Source organism: Drosophila innubila (genome assembly GCF_004354385.1).
Source record: "Drosophila innubila isolate TH190305 chromosome 3L unlocalized genomic scaffold, UK_Dinn_1.0 0_D_3L, whole genome shotgun sequence".
NCBI lineage: Eukaryota > Metazoa > Arthropoda > Insecta > Diptera > Drosophilidae > Drosophila > Drosophila innubila.
The window spans coordinates 14,061,280-14,078,164 of record NW_022995376.1 but is presented as its reverse complement, the minus strand read 5'-3'; the positions used below and the strand labels follow the sequence as shown (position 1 = coordinate 14,078,164).

Genomic DNA, 16,885 nt, shown 5'->3' with positions numbered 1-16,885 from the left:
TATAACAAGATTAGTTTAGGCACACTTTACAAACTTTACAAACGTATTTCAATATGTTTGAAATATCAGAATTTGTAAAGGATAAGCTTCCTAATGCTCTTTAGCTTGGTAAAGATTTGTCTTTAAGCGAGATTTGTTCTAAGAAAATACGGCTTCTATGAATAGACAAAAAATGCAATTACAATTTGATAAACATTGTTGTATCTAAATTGATCTAACTATTGAAAGTTCTTTCGAAAAATTGAAAGAAATTTTCTTAAGCTTTGAATTTTAGTTAATTTCTTTTTGGAAAAGTTATTGCATGGAACCATATAAAGTATTTGATCTCAACCATTTAATTCTCCTTCTTGCTGGACTTTTTGCCAGCGGGCTTCTTGGCAGGCTTACTGGGATACAGGACAAACATGAACAGCTGAATGGCACCCAAAATCCACAGGAACAAATTCTGGAACTGCATGTAATTGATTAGTTACTAAGCTAAATATAAATACTTTCAATTTGAATGCTTACCACCATGACATGGTTACGTATGGCAAGGGCATAGAGAGTCCAGGCTGTGGCAACAAGTTGTCCTGCAAATATGATGGGGAAAGGCATTCCCTCAGTGCTTTTCTTCTTGATAATGTTGGGTAGGTTCAGCAATGGAGAACCGACCAACCAGATAAGTATGGATGTTATAAGCATGCCCAAACGGAATTCGATCTTTTCAGGATCCTCAAAGTTGGCATAGGTTATCACGGCCATTAGGAATAGAGAAACATATCCAATGTTAGCCCACATTTGAGTTTTCTTCTCATTCGAGGCGTAGTAATAGAAGCCAACCATGAAAACTGTATTGATGGCAAAGCCAATAATGTTAACCTTAATCATTGGCTGATCACCCATGATTTGACCCAATTTTACGCTCATCACGGTGCTATAACACATTGATAAAACAGGAAAATAGATTACATTAAGAGCTTAACATATAAAATATTTCTTACGATTTAAAAATAGTTTGCAATATTTTCTTTGTGGGGGAAACCTATTGATATACTTTCGAATTTCATAATAATATTCGCTGTTTCAAGTAGCTTATTGATTGATAAGAGACCTAGATAAATAAACTTCATACGTGTATTTGATTTTTATTAATAGTCGTTGTCGTTCAACTTATTTATCAAATCCCTCACAAATGATATTGTACTAATGTAGTACAGATTCCTTGCTCTTATGAAAGCGTTAAATATGATTATAAATATATTCATTCTTAGATCTTTAAGAGATAAGATACTTAAACCATTGAACAACAACTACTTAAATATGGCAAGAATTCAATTTATTGTAACCCATAAATATTTCAGAGCATAAATTAGTTATAGCTCTAATAACAACAATCATGCCTTAGGAATAATAATGACAATATTATTGTCTGTACATTTACATACACACATTACTTATTGTAAAGTGAAATAATAAATATTTACCCGTATAAGACATAGAGTTAGGCGATAGCTCAGTATTAGATTTCATATTAGCTTAGGTCGTTAATTTAATTATTAAATTAGAAATAAATATTGTTCCAGCTTGCCACAATCAAGTTTTGGGAATTACTGACACAATTATTTAAATTTTAAAAAATAGAATTAATTAGAAATTATTATTCAATGACTTTAAATTTAACTTAAGCTAGCCCTTGATTTTGTACGTGCAATTAAGGTGTAAACTTAAATAAGGGTGCGCTTGTATGAAAATTAGTTTTTCTAATGAAGTTTCTTGTTAGTTTTACATGTGAATAAGCTAAAAGTTCTACACCCATTTTTATGAAGTTTGTTGGTGAAGTCGTTTATAGCAACAGTATATGGATCATTATATGTGGGCTCCCCCAACAACATCCCCTAAAAGCTTAACAATCTTGAAACACGCAACTGTTGCGCCTTTCACTGAATCTTGCGTGTCAAGGGTCACTTGGAGCTTTCGCATGTGTGTGTGAGTACGTGTATAGTATCTGTGTGTGAGAGAATGTAGACTAGACCGAGCTTCATTTACATACAAATTTTCATTAGGCAAAATCCGCACGTGGAACAGGCAAGACCGATCCCATAGTCGTGGGAAATGGGTTTGTTCGACTGATTAAATAATCTGGAAGCAATAGAGATAGACAAGAGACTAACCCAAGTGCCGGCAGTCGCATACCTAATCATTTATGTAGTATACGCAGATTATATGTACTTTTGTGTATAATGATAAGTTATACGTGTTGATAAGAGCACTTACTCCAAAGAAACTATTTTTATTTCAAAATAATTCTGAAAGAAGAATCACTTTATGTAACCGTCAATTGTCATTGACATTGCAGCGTATTGACTGATTTAAAAGCCAATTTAATTTGGCCTTGAACTGCAAAGAAATAACGCATCTTTGCCCAAACCTGGCAGTCACTGTGACAATTCAAAAAATGAAAAAAATATAAATCTAATCAATTACACACAGTCACAATTTGTTTATCTATCTGTGTGTGTGCAGTGGAGCATTAAGAGGCACTTTTGTTTTATTATGAGATTTGTATTACTTACAGCACAACACCGCCCAAAAATGGTCCAACCGGATAAACATCGCTGCAGCCTTTTTTTCGTATGTCATTCAATAGAAAAAAACCGGACAGAAATTGTAGAGTTGTTATTGTGCCGGCGATTTGGCCAATAAGCTCAGTGTAGGGTGCCAATAAGTCGCTAAGCGCGTCCATTTCGACAGCTGTGTTGTGTTGATGTTCTAACTAAACTCGTTTAACGTCTCAACAGTGGCGGGGCAACTATTTAATTGCGTTGAAAGCCGTCGATTGTGTCGTTGTTCTGATGTAAACAAATGCGAAATGCGAAATAACGAAAAACGAAACAAAAACCTAACGACCAAACGAAACGAGCTGCCGCTTTGCCTTAACAACGACTACTGGACTCCACACTGCGGGGCTGTCCACCTTTTATAAACGAATGGTGCTAAATAAGCGCGTTGTTATCGCTATCGCGCGCATTTGCTTATCGATTAAACGTATTTCGCAATTTGAATTGTATTTTATTCAGTTCAACAATTTAAAATTAAGATACTTAAAATTAGACATCCTGGCGAATGACGTGCTTCTTCTTTTCGCTGACAAAAGGCACCTTGCCCTTCTTCGAGTGCTTGCGCACATTGGCCTCCTTGACCCGTTCCTTGTCCTTGACAACGCGCATCTTTCGCGACGCATTCATCACATGACGAGGAACCTGTCGATGACGCGCAATTCGTTTGATTTGCGGATGTGCTGCATATTTCTCCTTGAGCGCCTCCTGGTAGTTGAAATTGGCACGCTCTCGTGGACGGATTATGCCCAGTTTCTCTGAGGCATTTGCCTTCCACATGCGAATGTTCATTTCATCGGAGCCAGAGAATATATAACGGTTGTCCAGGGACCAGGCAACACAAACCACATGCTGCATACGCTTGGTGTGGTATATGTCACGGGAGTGACTCTGATGGGCCTGATAGAGGCGCACCGTCTTGTCATAGCTGGACGAGACAAACTCCCTGCCGGTGGGTGCATAATCCACATCCGTGACAGCCGAGACGTGGTCAAAGTGAACCTTTAGCGGTGTGTTAAGTTTCCGTGTGTCAAATGTGTACAGACTAAAAAAAGATATATATATTAATGCACATTTGTTACAGATTTCCCTCGACTCACTTGCAATCCTCGTTGGCCACAGTGAAGTTGAATGCTTCCATTGGATTCCAGGCGAGTTTGTTGCTCTTCATGGTCAGCACGACCTTTCGCAGCGGCTGTGCCTCCCGTTGATCGTACAAGATAATGCTGCGATCACTGGCACAGCACGCCAGCACATCCGTCTCCACGGGATTATAGGATATGGTGTGCAGTGTGTCCACGCCCCATTTGAGCGTCTTTATGGGATCGTTGTGCTGCTCATCCCAAATAGCGCACACTTCTCCACAGGTGGCGAAACCCTTGGTCTTCCGATTGTGCGATATGCCATGCAGTATATGACGACTTAGTATGGTGTTCACCGGCTCTTCCTCCTCGCCCACATCCGGTGCCTGTGAGTTCCACACTTTGATAGTTTTGTCATCGCCGACGGTGAAAAAACGTTCCCCATTTCGGGCATATGCAATGCCACGCACAAAGCCATCGTGGGCGACAAAGCTGCGCATACTGGTGCGATTTGCCAAATCCCAGATGCGCACCTCGCCATCGTAGGCGCCTGTGGCCAGCGTGGATAACAATTTCGGATGCTTGCCAAAGCAGGCAACTCCATCCCGATGGCCACTCAGATTGCAGACAAATGGTTTGGCAAACACACGATCCAGTTTGGTGGCATTCAAGGCGCGCACGTATTCCCTGGGACCCTCCAAGGGATGCAGTGCCGGATCATAATTGCGAGGAACTGACAATTTTGATATGTTAATATAAATTCATATAGGCAATTTGTTACACCTTACCTTTGTGTTGCTGCAGCTTGGTCTCCCGGACATAGTTGTCCGGGTTGCGACTAATCATTTTCACTTTCATTTTGTTATTTCATTCACTATAAATCAACAAAAACTCAAACGACGGAATAAAAACAAACACATGTGCGCAACATAGATGGAGATGGCATTTTCGACACTATCGACGGCTAAGCACTATCGCGGCGCTATCGATGGTAGCCCTTCATTATCGATGGTTTTCGATAGTCGTTTGTGCAGTACATCACTAAAATGGCGCTAGTTCAATCGCAGAACATTTTCAAATTGTATGAACTGTTCTACAAGAGATGGCGCCACAATTGGCTCGATGAACCGCTTTATCGGGCAGCGATATCGATTTATTTCACTGAACTCTAAAATTTAAATGAATAAATTTTTAATTGTGCTTGTTTTTTTTTTTTTCTTTTTTTGCTCATTTTAGCATTATTTATTTATTGCCATTAAACAATTCAATATTGGTAAATTCCAAAAATCATAACAATGCACATAAAAGTGCCACCATCAAAGGTACAGCTTGCTTGATCATCAGCTAGTTTATCCCAAATAGCACGGGCGCCACAGAAGAAACCAGCTCCGTTTTGCTGATAAACAATAACCTGGATTACATGCTTATAGCGCGGTTGACGGCACAAGCCCTCCATTTTCAAATTGACTTCATCAGCCACTTCACGCACCCACTTAACGGCATCCCCAGGCTGATATGTCTTACCTATTCACAGAAAAAATGGGAAATAAATATTTCTGAAAATACTGGTTTAAAACCCACCTCGAAGCTTTTGACTAATCAAACGGTCGATCATAAAACGTATAAATGGCAAAGGAAACTTGCAGCCAAATGCAGGTCCCATATGATATTCATTATAAATGGTCACATCTGTGGCTGGCAATGCTTCTGGATTCTTGACAGTGTCATCATCCGAATCAGTATCAGATACAGCTCCCGTTACACTGTTACGAGGCGAAGCTCCTTTTTGACCAGCAGGCGAAGAGCCGGGCAAAGACTTATCACTGGCAGCACGTGCAGAATTGCGAGATTTACGCACAACTGTCGATGTTGTGCTCCCGCGTGTTGTTTTCTTTGCCCCGAACAGCGGCATTTTAATTTAATTTATTAATGAATATATTCCGAAGAGCCAGTGCTCAGTACTATTTGAATTAGCTCTAAAATTAGTTTTGTTACACTGTGACGGAGAACAAAATGACTACTATGTTACCGATAACGATTTATTTTAGTGCTTACTTTTTAAAATTGTTTGCGAGATTTTTTGTGTAATGATAAAAAATAGTAAGATCGGGAAAAAGCAAATCAAATATTGCTAGATTTAAAATATTTTTCTTAAAAAACTTCTATCTGGAATTATGTTTAAAGGGTTTATTTCTCATCTCGGGAACAGAAACGGCTATTTAAGTTTACATTTTAATTTTTTTATTTTGTGTTAACAGAGTTTTGCAATTTTTGGACTTGTTGGAGAACTTTAAATATTTTTGTATTTTACTTTTTTAACTTTTTAAATACCAAATTAAGATAATTAAATTAGTTAAATTAATGCAAGTTTTTAACGCTTATGACGTTTTCGTTGGCGTCGTTTCGTTGATGGCGTTATTGATGTGCAGTTCGAGCTGCCGCTGGCAGATGGCGACACTGAGCTGCTGTCCAGTCGTTGCTGCAGCAGTTCCTCGTCAACGTCCAGTCCCTGTTGTTGTTGCAACTCCTGAAGCTTTCGCATGCAGCAACAATTGCGTAGCGCACGCATAAAAAGCTCTAATTTCAAATTGAACGTTCTTAAATGTTTATCATCGATGCCGTTGTCAGGTTTGCAGCTTTCAATGGCAACCTGAGCATGCAAAATGCATTCGCTGGCATATCCCAGAGTTTCCTTGAGAATGCAGATCTGCTGCTTCTTCTTATGCTGCATGTGCAGATATCGTTTACAGAGTGTTTCCAGACGCCGCTGCTCATTCCGAAATTCATCGAGCACTGAATCATGTTTGCCACGCAACTCTTCCAAATCGCATCTCAGCAACTTTATGGCCTTCTCTTTCTTGGCCAACTGACGATGGGTTTGACGATGCGAGGCGGAGAGTTCGTCGTATCTGAGAGTTTTAAAAGTAAAGTTATAAATACATAAATCGATGATTCTGAGAGTATATTAAACTTACCGTTGCTGCATGAGCAGCGGGCTTATCGAACCAAAGAGTTCACCTTTCGATTGCACCCTTATGTCGTTCAGCATTTGTGCCTCGGGCTCACTGTCGCTGCAGGAGTCGGTGTCAATTCCACGGAGCAACTGCACCAATCGCTCATTTCGTTCCTTTTCCGTGTCCAGTGAAAAGTTGAGATCGTGTATCTGCTCGGTTTGGCGTTCCAAAGCCATGCGAAGCTTGAACTCCTGCTGCTGATCCTCGTAGAGTGTATGCTCAAGTTCACTGACCTTCTGTAGGATTTGCTCGACCGTATGTTTATACGGCTGACGGCGCTGATTGATCTCATTTACGGCGTTTGGGAGACACCTTTGATTAAGGTCGTTGACATCGGGCGATGATTCTGATGACGTTGATGGTGTCGGTTCCGGTTCGTTTGATTCTCGTGATGACGTCTCCAAATGCTTCTTGGAGCCCACACCAAATCTCAGACTATTGCTCAGGGATCTGGCAAGCGCGCCCAAGTTCATCCTTGGTCCTGTGAAGTGTTTATCTGTCGTGTTTGTCGTGTGTGAAAAGTTTCTTCGCTTTGTTTGTTTGTTTCCTTGTTGTTTGTTGTTGTGTTGTGTGCTGTCAGCTTTGACTGCGTCGCCTCCTGCTTTCTGTTTTCTGTTTGCATTCCTCAGCAGTGCTCTACATATGGTTAGCCAACTTTTTAAATTGGTTTCAGTTTTTCACACCTTGCCCAACAGTTTCTTTGCCACTCAATCAAAGTTTTCCCCAGTGCGACTTTCACATGCTTTCAGGCCTCTCTTCTCCTCGTCTCTCCTCCTTTTCTGCTGCGCTTGTTAGTCGTGCGTAAAGTGCCATTAGCAAAGGGTAAAGTGCCTCAAAGTGTGTCCCTGATTGGTATGGAAATGGAATGAGTTAAGTACTGATTGAGTCAATGTTAATGTACTTATATAAAACCTAGATATATCTTGTATCAGTACCTGTTATTACCGGCTAAAACTGTTATAGTGCTGTTTTTTAAGACTCTTTATTATGACATAAGAATTTGATTAATAGTTTAAACTTGAGATCTAAAATTTTCAAACCTTTTGCAAAAATTTGAGTGCAGAATGAATTAAGAGGCCAAATAGTGATCAAAATGACAATCCGCTTTTAAATCGATAGAGTTTTGATAAAGTTGAGCCAGTAAGAAGTTGGTCCGACTACTTTTTCCAAATTTATTTTCAATGTTAAATTTTTGGCAACCATTGATTTAATTGTTCTCGTAACAATGTTATCAAATTCATTGGATAATTTGAATTTGGCTCTTATCTTTTAGTATAGATTGTCGAGATCCGTTGGAGCTTTTGATAGTACCAACGACTATAGAGTTGTATGACAATAAATTACCTAATTGCACATTTAATGAAGAAATCTTATCTTTATTGATTCCTAAAGTACATTGTATAAAATACAGATAGTACGCGAGTTTTGTTGCATTGGCAAGGTGTTGAGGGATTCTATGATTTACGGGTAAAATAGTTATTTCAATTATTGTAACTTTTTATTGTCATTGTTCTGTAGCGCATTCGAAAAGTTTAACAAACCAAACCAGGAAATGCGAGACATATCTAAATTGCTCTCTCACTCTCTCTCAGTTGCCCACCAATTGATAAACCTATACCAACTGTTTATCTCTTCGGTTGATACTGCAGCTTTTGGAACAGCTGAGTACGAACAAGCTTCATTCTGCTGTGAAGCTTTGACGACGCTGGCAGTTGTCTCGCTTGAAGCGTAAGCTCAATTGTTACACTTGCAGTTAATAAATATAAATCAAAGTTGTTGTTGTGTTGTGTCGTGTTTCCATTGTGAGACAATGTCACGCCTAATTGCCAGCGCCCGAGGCCTGTTCAGACGCCATCCCTTTGTGACCAACAGCGCCATCTATGGCAGCCTTTACGTGGGTGCGGAGTACTCACAGCAATATGTCTCCAAGCGCTGGCTGCCGGTGAGTGAAACGGACTACTCAGTTTGGCTTCTGGTAAGGGTATTGTAATTAGATTTATGTGTCTTGCAGGCGCCAAAGGAGCGTGAGGATATCGATTATACAACTGTTGGACGATATGCGGTAATGGGCACCGCAATCTATGCCCCAACACTCTATGCTTGGTACACATAATACTCTTACATACATACATCTGCTATATTTAATTGATACACACTCACATACTCACACACACACGCACACATACTCACAATCTTTAATTCAATTTGTATATGTCGCATGTTTATGTTTTGTTGCCTCTTTTCCGTTATTTATCAATTTGTTTACCATTTAGCAAAAAGCTGCTCAGCACGTGTCTGTCTTTTAAGAGCACTCTCACGCTCGCTCTTTTTTTTCACACACACACACGCTCTCTCTTCCTCTCTTTAGCAGCACCGGCATTAAGCATAGAGCTTTTGTGTAATAAGCTCCAACCAAGCACGCTACGCACCATGAAATGAGGCATATGTGCACGTTAACTTATCAGATATGTAAGTGTCCGATAAAAAAGCGAAAAACACACGAAACATAATCTACAATTACAAAAATACCCAAGTATAAAAATGAATAATATGCACCGAATATGTACTACAATATTACACTAATCCACAGCACTCTATGCACACTACACTTATGCTTCATATCTGCTTGGCATCTCTTTCTATTTGTCACTCTCTTCGTATTATTTCTGCTTTATTTACTTATTTGACATGTCCTTCTCAGGTACAAATGGCTGGATGGCACTTTTCCTGGCACACTTAAGAAAACTATTCTGAAAAAGTTGCTGCTGGATCAGTTTATATTGACACCATATTGTCTGACGATATTTTATGCTGGTAAGATTATGGACAGTGATGTGAAAGAAAATGAATTTTCCAATTTTGATACAGAATGAAAATAGGGACCAAACAATGATAAAATTGATATTCCGAAAGGAAATCGGTTAAGATTTAACAAAGTTATGACAGCTTGAAGTTTGTGAAAAGTGTCAGGGGGTAAGTATGGAAAAAATGGACAGTGATCGAAGATAAGGAAAAAATGGGCACTGAAGAAAGAAAAATTGAGTTTTTTAATTTTGATGCAGAATAAAAATAGAGGTAAAATAATGATAAAATTGATATTCCGGAAGGAAATCGGTTAAGATTTGACAAAGTTATGACAATTTGAAGTTTGTGAAAAAGTTTCAAGGGAAAAGTATGCAGAAAATTAACAGTTATCAAAAGTAAGGAAAATGGGCAGTGAAGGAAGAAAAAATGAGTTTTCAAATGTTGATGCAGAATAAAAATAGAGGCAAAATAATGATAAAATTGATATTCCGGAAGGAAATCGGTTAAGATTTGACAAAGTTATGACAATTAGAAGTTTATGAAAAAGTGTCAAGGGAAGAGTATGGAGAAAATGAACAGTGATCAAAAGTATGGAAAAAATTGACAGTGAAGGAAGAAAAATTGAGTTTTCAAATTTTGATGCAGAATAAAAAAAGAGGCAAAATAATGATAAAATTGATATTCCGGAAGGAAATCGGTTAAGATTTGACAAAGTTATGACAATTTGAAGTTTGTGAAAAAGTGTCAAGGGAAGAGTATGGAGAAAATGAACAGTGATCAAAAGTATGGAAAAAATTGACAGTGAAGGAAGAATAATTGAGTTTTCAAATTTTGATGCAGAATAAAAATAGAGGCAAAATAATGATAAAATTGATATTCCGAAAGGAAATCGAATAAGATTTGACAAAGTTATGAAAATTTGAAGTTTGTGAAAAAGTGTCAAGGCAAGAGTATGGAGAAAATGAACAGTGATCAAAAGTATGGAAAAAATTGACAGTGAAGAAAGAAAAATTGAGTTTTCAAATGTTGATGCAGAATAAAAATAGAGGCAAAATAATGATAAAATTGATATTCCGGAAGGAAATCGGTTAAGATTTGACAAAGTTATGACAGTTTAAAGTTCAAAAAGCCGTTAAAGAAGGAAAAATTGAACGTGATGGAAAAAAAAATGAATTTTTAAATGGTGATGCAGAATTTCATTAGAGGTCAAACAATGATAAAATTGACATTCCGCAAGAAAATTGGTTAAGATTTGACAAAGTTATGACAGTTTAAGGTTTTCGAAAAAGCTTTTGGCATGCCAAAAGAATAATTACTATTGTCACATTTTATAGAAATATCTGTCAGCTAAATTATATTTGGACGTAGCATAAATTCGCATCGAATCCTAATATTTATATATATTTCAGGCATGTCTCTTATGGAGGGCTCTGACGATATTTTTCTTGAACTGCGCGAAAAATTCCTACCGACTTTTCAACGTTCTTGCATCTTCTGGCTGCCTGCACAGGCTTTGAACTTTTTGTTTATCGCGCCACGTTTTCGTATTATCTATATGGGTGTCTGTGGTATGATCTGGGTCAATATTTTGTGTTGGATAAAGCGTCAGAGTCTGACCACTGAAGTAGCAACTGAAATTGCAACAGTGGCAACACCAATACCAACAGCATCAACGACAACAACGACAACAATAATCAGTAATGTCAAGGCGTGATTAAATTAGATAGTAGCTTAACACATGCATATATATGTATATTTGATATAGTTCAACGAAGCTTTTTGCCAAATAAATACATTCCAGATACTGGATGCGAGATTTACGCATACAAACACGTACGTCGTACATATATATATATATATTTATGTATAATTTAACCTGAGCACAAAATGCGGGGTAACACAGTGCGTATGATTGATGTTGTTATAAAAGGAAACCCATCAATTACTACTTATATATGCTGTCTGTGTCTGCGTCTGTATGTGTGTGAGAGTGTGTGTGCTAGTCACTTTGTGTGCTGCGTGAGTAAACGTGTTTAATTGTGTGCGTGTGTGCGTAAATGTTTCATCAATATTTGGTCCACAAACAACAACATCAGCTCAGAGAGATGGCAACTATTGTACTATAATATATGGTAAGTTAGCCAGAAAAATTGCCTAATGTGTTTAGCTTTTAGAGATGAAATATCAAGACTATCGATAAAACTGGGGGATGATTGTCTCATCGGAATGTTACGGATGTTGCTTTATCTATAACCTGTCTTTTATAATCAAAGGACTTATTAATTTATAAATCAGTGTAGAATATTTTACACGGAGTTTCCGCTGATAACCGATGAGAGATTTTATTTTAAGCAATACTCATCTTTTCTGATTTTGGATAATTTAATATAATGTATAAAATACTTTTTTATATAACGTATATTTAAATTCAGTTTAGTATTGAACATTTCAAATTTTAATTTTGATAAATTACTTAAACATATATAGTATATCACGAGAATCGCCAAAAATTAAATAAAAGTTAAGTTAATTTTTACGAGTACATAAATAATTCTGTAATTATGCATTAGATATTAAATCAACAAAATCAATTTTTATTCATTCGCTATCTACATTCACTATTTTTAGTTGAACATTTTAGCTTTTGTTTACAATTACGAGTACCATCTCTAATTTGACTTATTGCTTTCGATAGTTAATCCATTGTTCATCTCTATGACTAGAGAATTTCCACCTCCCGTCCGTGTTAAACTAATTAGACATTGCGTGTTTATGCCTCTGTCTTCTTCTCTCTCTTTCTTTTTCTCTCTCTATCTCTCTTACTTCAGCTTACATGTGCGTCTGTTTAACTTATTGCTGTCTATTTAAATTGCAATTTGTCAATAAGCGTGTGTGCGTGTGTTGTCTTACCAAACGCCTACCAAACTACTTTCTATTTACCACATACTCCACTATACTCTATACTCTATCTCTGCTTAGCTCTATCTTTGTCTCTTTCTCAGTGCGTGTCTCTGTCTTTGTCTACGCCTGTCTTATGGGTGGGCATACAATTAAACTTCTTGTACAGTCATTAACAGCACATAACTTGGACCAGCCTGTTCTTAGACTAAACTTGGCAGACATAGCGTCCACCTCCATTCAATCTCCCTGCCCTACCGCCTTCCCACACACAGCACTACACAACACAACGCAAAAACAACAGGAGCTGGGTAAAAGTCTAAGCAGTTGCGGCTGCCCTTCTCCTTTAGGTACTCCCCTGTTCCCTGCCCTCTTTTCCCTTCCTTCTTTGCGACTTTGACGTAGAAAACGTTCGCTGGTACTTTTTATTTACATCCGCTTGTTTGTTCAAAGCGGAAAATTAATTCCATCTTGGCTTGTTTCCGTTTATCTTGAAAAAGTATTTCGTCGCCGTCGACCATGGCTCGCTTTCACTGTCTCTGTCTCTTTCTCGTCTTTCCTTCTGCCCCGTTTCGCTTTGTGTTGTAGCTTTACTTTTATTTTCGACAGGCTCTCTCTTTCTCTCACTTTGTGCCCCGAGAGCTAGAAAACCTGCTGACCAGTTGAAATTGCCGTCTTATTTTCTATATTTTTTCTGTTTTTTATTTTTTTTATTTTTCTGTGCGGTAATTTATATACTTCTATGTTTTTCAGGCCACTTTCCACTCGTTGGTCTATCCTAGAAATAGGGTATTACAATACTGCTTTAATGTTTTTAACATATTTTACAAGGCATTAGCTTTCGTTTCCACATAATCCTATTTTTTAATTCAATTACAAACTTGTAACTATCAGGTGAAATTAATAAGACGAAATGTGTTTGATGATTTCCTATTTAATGATATATTGGAACTAATTCTTAAATGCAGCTTAACATAGTTTTATTATAAACGCTGCTGTTTGTCATTGGTCCGCAAACTACTACTACTTCTTGCGATACTAGTGACCTTTGACCCACTGACTCGCCCCCATGCCACACGTATATTAAATTAAAAATTAATTTACAAAAACAAACAGAGTTATGGTGAAGCAGAAGCAGAAACTGAAGAGCAACGTCGACCATAAGAAGCTAATACTTACTAATGCTGCTTCATTTGATTCAATTACCGGAAGCATTCAGCCAGCTGAGAATCTCACTTTTGGCCAGAACAGTGAAGACTTTGTTTATCTTGTGCCACGCGGCACGAAGCACAGAACTTGTTGTAATTACCGAGACTAAGACAAATAGAAAATGGCGCAAAAACGAGAAATTAATCAGCGAAGCAACACGAGGCGAGACACGAAGGCGAGGCGTGTTGATGGTGTGGGCGTTTCACGGATTTGATGGAACCGGACGTAATGTGAAGCGCTTGGTAAATATGCCCGGAGTGCCGACGACGTCTGGCGACTGTTGTCCAATGTTTGCCCAGTTTGATGGTCATCACGGTACTTTCACACGCGCGTTGCCGCATTATAATTTTAAACTACCCAGTGGGATACATACATATACAGGACATGACTGGGACTCCCTTCCATCCTCCCGTACTCCTTCGCTCCATTGTATACCCATCCGCATCGCGGACACCCTGGTGCGGCACATTTGTTCGCCGGCATGTGAAAATTGATTGCTGTTGTTCATAGCTGCGGGATATGGCCAAAGTTTTTAAGTTCCTCACACCCCGACGCTTTCCCGAACTCTCAGTTCCGTTCTTCCTACCCCCCCACCCCCCAACCTTACATTTTCCCACCTCCCGACTCCTTTCATATTGTTGTTGTTGTTGTTCTTGTCGTTTCGGCGCTGAAAAGCTGAAAACAATGCGCATTCCGCTGGCGGCTCTGCTGCGCCTTGAATGAACTTATTTCCTTTTTCCGTTTTTTTTTTTTTGTATTATTAAGAAAGTTTTATATATTTTTTTGTTGGTCTGTCTGGGGTTGGAGTATATTTACATTTGGCAGTTGGCTGCGTTAAGCGGCTTGCGTTTCCATGGAGGCTGTCCAGCGTCGAGTGGGCGTGGCATTCATCGTAGCTGGTCAGAAAACTTGCTGCTGGTGCTGAAATTTTTAATACTCTGTTACCTTGCTGTACAGACAATTTGATGCCAATGGGAATACGTTGGTTACGCCCTGAGGGTGGGAAAAGGGGATTGCGAGAAGGTTGAGGAGTTTTATAATTAAAGAAAGACGAGGCGAAAACAAAGGCATAAAAACAATATAAGAGCGGATAACAGTTGGCATGGCACCTATAAATGCATAATGCTCATCACTCGTAGGTGTAGATGGCAACAACATGGTCCTCACTCGTAGTGTTCCAAGCCCAACGATTCTATATTCCATTATAAAAAGTACTTTGCTAGTGATTTACTTGATAATTACTGAATTTATTAAGAAATTCTACAGCATTTACTGTTAAGAAACCTTCGGGCTCAAACAAATCTCGACATAATAATGATCCTACTGTCTTGGAAATTAATTGTTCTGAATTGTGTTTGTTTCTGTTTTTTACTTTGGATGAAAAAATGATTTAAACAATTATTGGATAGGCAAATCTAATAAGTAAACTAATTAAGTTTGTAAATAATTTTGGTTTGGAAGTAGGTGCAAGTTGAAAATTAAAGTAAAGTAACGACGAATTCTATTAAAATTTTAATCTTATCCAGAAACAAAGGGTTTTCTACTGTATAAATAACCAAAGAAGTTTTCTGAAATTTAAATACCCTAGTCTTACCCAAAGCTAAGGTGTTTTGTAAACAGATACATCTTTTTTTATCTAAAAAAAAGTGTATGAAGTTTAGAGTGAAGCACGTTAAAGTTCTTCAAAATTATTACGTATATTTAATTTAGCTATAAAATTATCTTGGGAATTGTTTTCCAAAATTGGATTCCAGTGCTTTAAAAAAGTTTATGAACAGTGCGACTTTGAAAGAAAAGACTTATTTTGGTTAGTCGTATGTAGGGATAAGCACAGGTCACAACGGACGCTACAATCAGATATTATTTTTATGGCACGCACGAGGCACACACACCCACACACACACATAGAGTTTTTTGGTGGGTTCGGCAATTTTGGGCTGATCTGCAGCAGCATAAAATGCCATCAAATTTTTGCACGCACACACACAAAAGTAAACACCTGCTGTCAACCCTATCAAAAGCGCACGTAAATAAATAAAAAATAAAAATCATAATAATAAAAAAAAAGGTAGCCAAAGCGTAGCGTAACCTTGTTGTTATTGTTGTTGCTGTTGTTGCTTTGGTCTGGCGAGGAAGTTTGTCTCCTGTTTGACTTTTGCCTTTATGTGCATGCAAACGCATAATCAGGCGTAAGCAAAAGGCAGCACACACACACGCACACACATACACGCACATCCTTCGCATATCCTGGCGCTGCTTACATTTAATTTCACCTTCAGCTTTTCTCGCTTTTGTTGCTGTTGTTGCTGGCGAGTTTCCCGCCAAGACGACGTCGCCATCGCCGTTACTTTTTTGTTGTCGTCTGTGCATTTGACAGGAAAAATTAGTTGGCTACGAAAACTTTTGGCCTCGACCAAACGACACAACAGACGACCATTTTCTCTCTCTACATGTGTGTGTGTGTGTGTGTGTGTGTGTATGTGTGGTAAGTGTGTTCGTGTGATTGTTTGTGTGTAACCTTCTGGCAGTTGTAAAATGTTGTGCCGAAAAACCATAAACAGGTGTTGCTACCTGTGCACAGGTGTTGTTGTTATACCCAGCCACCAACAATGGGGTTCAAAAGGGTATAATAAAGTTGGGCAAATGTATGTTGTATCACGCATCAGAATGTGACATCTTTGATCCTATAATATGCTTTATAATTTATTATATTTGAATGTTGTTATTGTCATTTATATCTTTTACCAATCTATATTATATAGCATTCCTTCTTCTTTGAGCATTTTATCTTCGTTTTTAATCAATTGGGATCGCATTATCAACTTTGAAACTGTAATGAAAGTACTTTTAAGCTCTGAAAATTTTAAATCTTATGTTTACACTTTTAATCAACTCCGTATGTCGTAATTAGTATACAATTAATTTTTATTCTGAGACGCTTCATTTTAATGCAAAATATCAAGTCAAATTTGACAAAAATTTGGATTTGTAAAGTTGCTAGGTCAAAGGTTGGACCAACTTTAAAATTTTATAACTTTGTCAGAATTGGACCGATTTTGAATCGAAATGTCATTTTGATCATGGATTGGCCTTTAAATTTATTCTGCATTCAAACTTAATTAATTTCGTTGAAAAAATACTTTTGTCTCGATTTTGATATTCAATGGTAAGGGTCCCCCCTTTGAAATTTTGAAAATTGAAAATTTTAAATCTCAAGTTTTCACTTTTAATCAACATTTTATATCGTAATTAGGATAAAAAAACACTTTAAATTTGATTC

The 16,885-nt window shown here is 37.9% G+C and overlaps 5 protein-coding genes across 7 annotated transcripts; 1 reads left to right on the top strand and 4 right to left on the bottom strand.

Moving 5' to 3' along the window:
• Positions 1-91: 91 nt before the first annotated feature.
• On the bottom strand, positions 92-2,936 carry LOC117787355 (sugar transporter SWEET1). The gene is made up of 3 exons (XM_034625858.1): positions 2,556-2,936; positions 511-916; positions 92-451 (listed from the first exon to the last, which is right to left on the bottom strand). Exons 1-3 carry the CDS (start codon positions 2,723-2,725, stop codon positions 335-337), a joined length of 693 nt encoding a protein of 230 aa, XP_034481749.1. The 5' UTR covers positions 2,726-2,936; the 3' UTR covers positions 92-334.
• A 94-nt stretch (positions 2,937-3,030) lies between these two features.
• Positions 3,031-4,617, bottom strand: LOC117788393 (DDB1- and CUL4-associated factor 13). Its single transcript, XM_034627157.1, has 3 exons — positions 4,468-4,617; positions 3,698-4,412; positions 3,031-3,642 (listed from the first exon to the last, which is right to left on the bottom strand). The coding sequence occupies exons 1-3, from the start codon at positions 4,535-4,537 to the stop codon at positions 3,090-3,092; spliced, it is 1,338 nt and encodes a 445-aa protein (XP_034483048.1). The 5' UTR covers positions 4,538-4,617; the 3' UTR covers positions 3,031-3,089.
• A 263-nt stretch (positions 4,618-4,880) lies between these two features.
• LOC117787501 (dynein light chain Tctex-type) lies at positions 4,881-5,644 on the bottom strand. The gene is made up of 2 exons (XM_034626044.1): positions 5,261-5,644; positions 4,881-5,203 (listed from the first exon to the last, which is right to left on the bottom strand). Exons 1-2 carry the CDS (start codon positions 5,589-5,591, stop codon positions 4,944-4,946), a joined length of 591 nt encoding a protein of 196 aa, XP_034481935.1. The 5' UTR covers positions 5,592-5,644; the 3' UTR covers positions 4,881-4,943.
• A 372-nt stretch (positions 5,645-6,016) lies between these two features.
• Positions 6,017-7,426, bottom strand: LOC117787635. The gene is made up of 2 exons (XM_034626207.1): positions 6,655-7,426; positions 6,017-6,588 (listed from the first exon to the last, which is right to left on the bottom strand). The coding sequence occupies exons 1-2, from the start codon at positions 7,164-7,166 to the stop codon at positions 6,051-6,053; spliced, it is 1,050 nt and encodes a 349-aa protein (XP_034482098.1). The 5' UTR covers positions 7,167-7,426; the 3' UTR covers positions 6,017-6,050.
• Positions 7,427-8,342: 916 nt separating this feature from the next.
• On the top strand, positions 8,343-11,330 carry LOC117787060 (mpv17-like protein). Of its 3 annotated transcripts, XM_034625505.1 has the most exons (5): positions 8,343-8,421; positions 8,467-8,635; positions 8,705-8,796; positions 9,395-9,507; positions 10,908-11,330. In XM_034625505.1, the coding sequence occupies exons 2-5, from the start codon at positions 8,504-8,506 to the stop codon at positions 11,210-11,212; spliced, it is 642 nt and encodes a 213-aa protein (XP_034481396.1). In that variant the 5' UTR covers positions 8,343-8,421; positions 8,467-8,503; the 3' UTR covers positions 11,213-11,330. The 3 variants fall into 3 exon arrangements, with proteins under 3 accessions (XP_034481396.1, XP_034481398.1, XP_034481397.1); XM_034625507.1 differs by lacking the exons at positions 9,395-9,507; positions 10,908-11,330 and adding an exon at positions 8,967-9,136 and having other exon boundaries at positions 8,371-8,635; XM_034625506.1 differs by lacking the exons at positions 8,343-8,421; positions 8,467-8,635; positions 8,705-8,796 and adding an exon at positions 9,144-9,162.
• The last annotated feature ends 5,555 nt before the right edge of the window (positions 11,331-16,885 follow it).

What these genes read in the sequence shown, in the direction of transcription:
- LOC117787355 (XM_034625858.1), bottom strand. Translation starts at nt 2,725, where the DNA reads ATGGACGCGCTTAGCGACTTATTGGCACCCTACACTGAGCTTATTGGC. An exon ending in TTTTTGGGCGGTGTTGTGCT is followed by an intron (nt 917 to 2,555) that starts GTAAGTAATACA and finishes AATGTGTTATAG; the next exon opens with CACCGTGATGAGCGTAAAAT. An exon ending in TACGTAACCATGTCATGGTG is followed by an intron (nt 452 to 510) that starts GTAAGCATTCAA and finishes AATTACATGCAG; the next exon opens with TTCCAGAATTTGTTCCTGTG.
- LOC117788393 (XM_034627157.1), bottom strand. Translation starts at nt 4,537, where the DNA reads ATGAAAGTGAAAATGATTAGTCGCAACCCGGACAACTATGTCCGGGAG. An exon ending in CAAGCTGCAGCAACACAAAG is followed by an intron (nt 4,413 to 4,467) that starts GTAAGGTGTAAC and finishes CAAAATTGTCAG; the next exon opens with TTCCTCGCAATTATGATCCG. An exon ending in GTGGCCAACGAGGATTGCAA is followed by an intron (nt 3,643 to 3,697) that starts GTGAGTCGAGGG and finishes ATCTTTTTTTAG; the next exon opens with TCTGTACACATTTGACACAC.
- LOC117787501 (XM_034626044.1), bottom strand. Translation starts at nt 5,591, where the DNA reads ATGCCGCTGTTCGGGGCAAAGAAAACAACACGCGGGAGCACAACATCG. An exon ending in GATTAGTCAAAAGCTTCGAG is followed by an intron (nt 5,204 to 5,260) that starts GTGGGTTTTAAA and finishes TTCTGTGAATAG; the next exon opens with GTAAGACATATCAGCCTGGG.
- LOC117787635 (XM_034626207.1), bottom strand. Translation starts at nt 7,166, where the DNA reads ATGAACTTGGGCGCGCTTGCCAGATCCCTGAGCAATAGTCTGAGATTT. An exon ending in CCGCTGCTCATGCAGCAACG is followed by an intron (nt 6,589 to 6,654) that starts GTAAGTTTAATA and finishes TAAAACTCTCAG; the next exon opens with ATACGACGAACTCTCCGCCT.
- LOC117787060 (XM_034625505.1), top strand. Translation starts at nt 8,504, where the DNA reads ATGTCACGCCTAATTGCCAGCGCCCGAGGCCTGTTCAGACGCCATCCC. An exon ending in TCTCCAAGCGCTGGCTGCCG is followed by an intron (nt 8,636 to 8,704) that starts GTGAGTGAAACG and finishes TGTGTCTTGCAG; the next exon opens with GCGCCAAAGGAGCGTGAGGA. An exon ending in GCCCCAACACTCTATGCTTG is followed by an intron (nt 8,797 to 9,394) that starts GTACACATAATA and finishes TGTCCTTCTCAG; the next exon opens with GTACAAATGGCTGGATGGCA.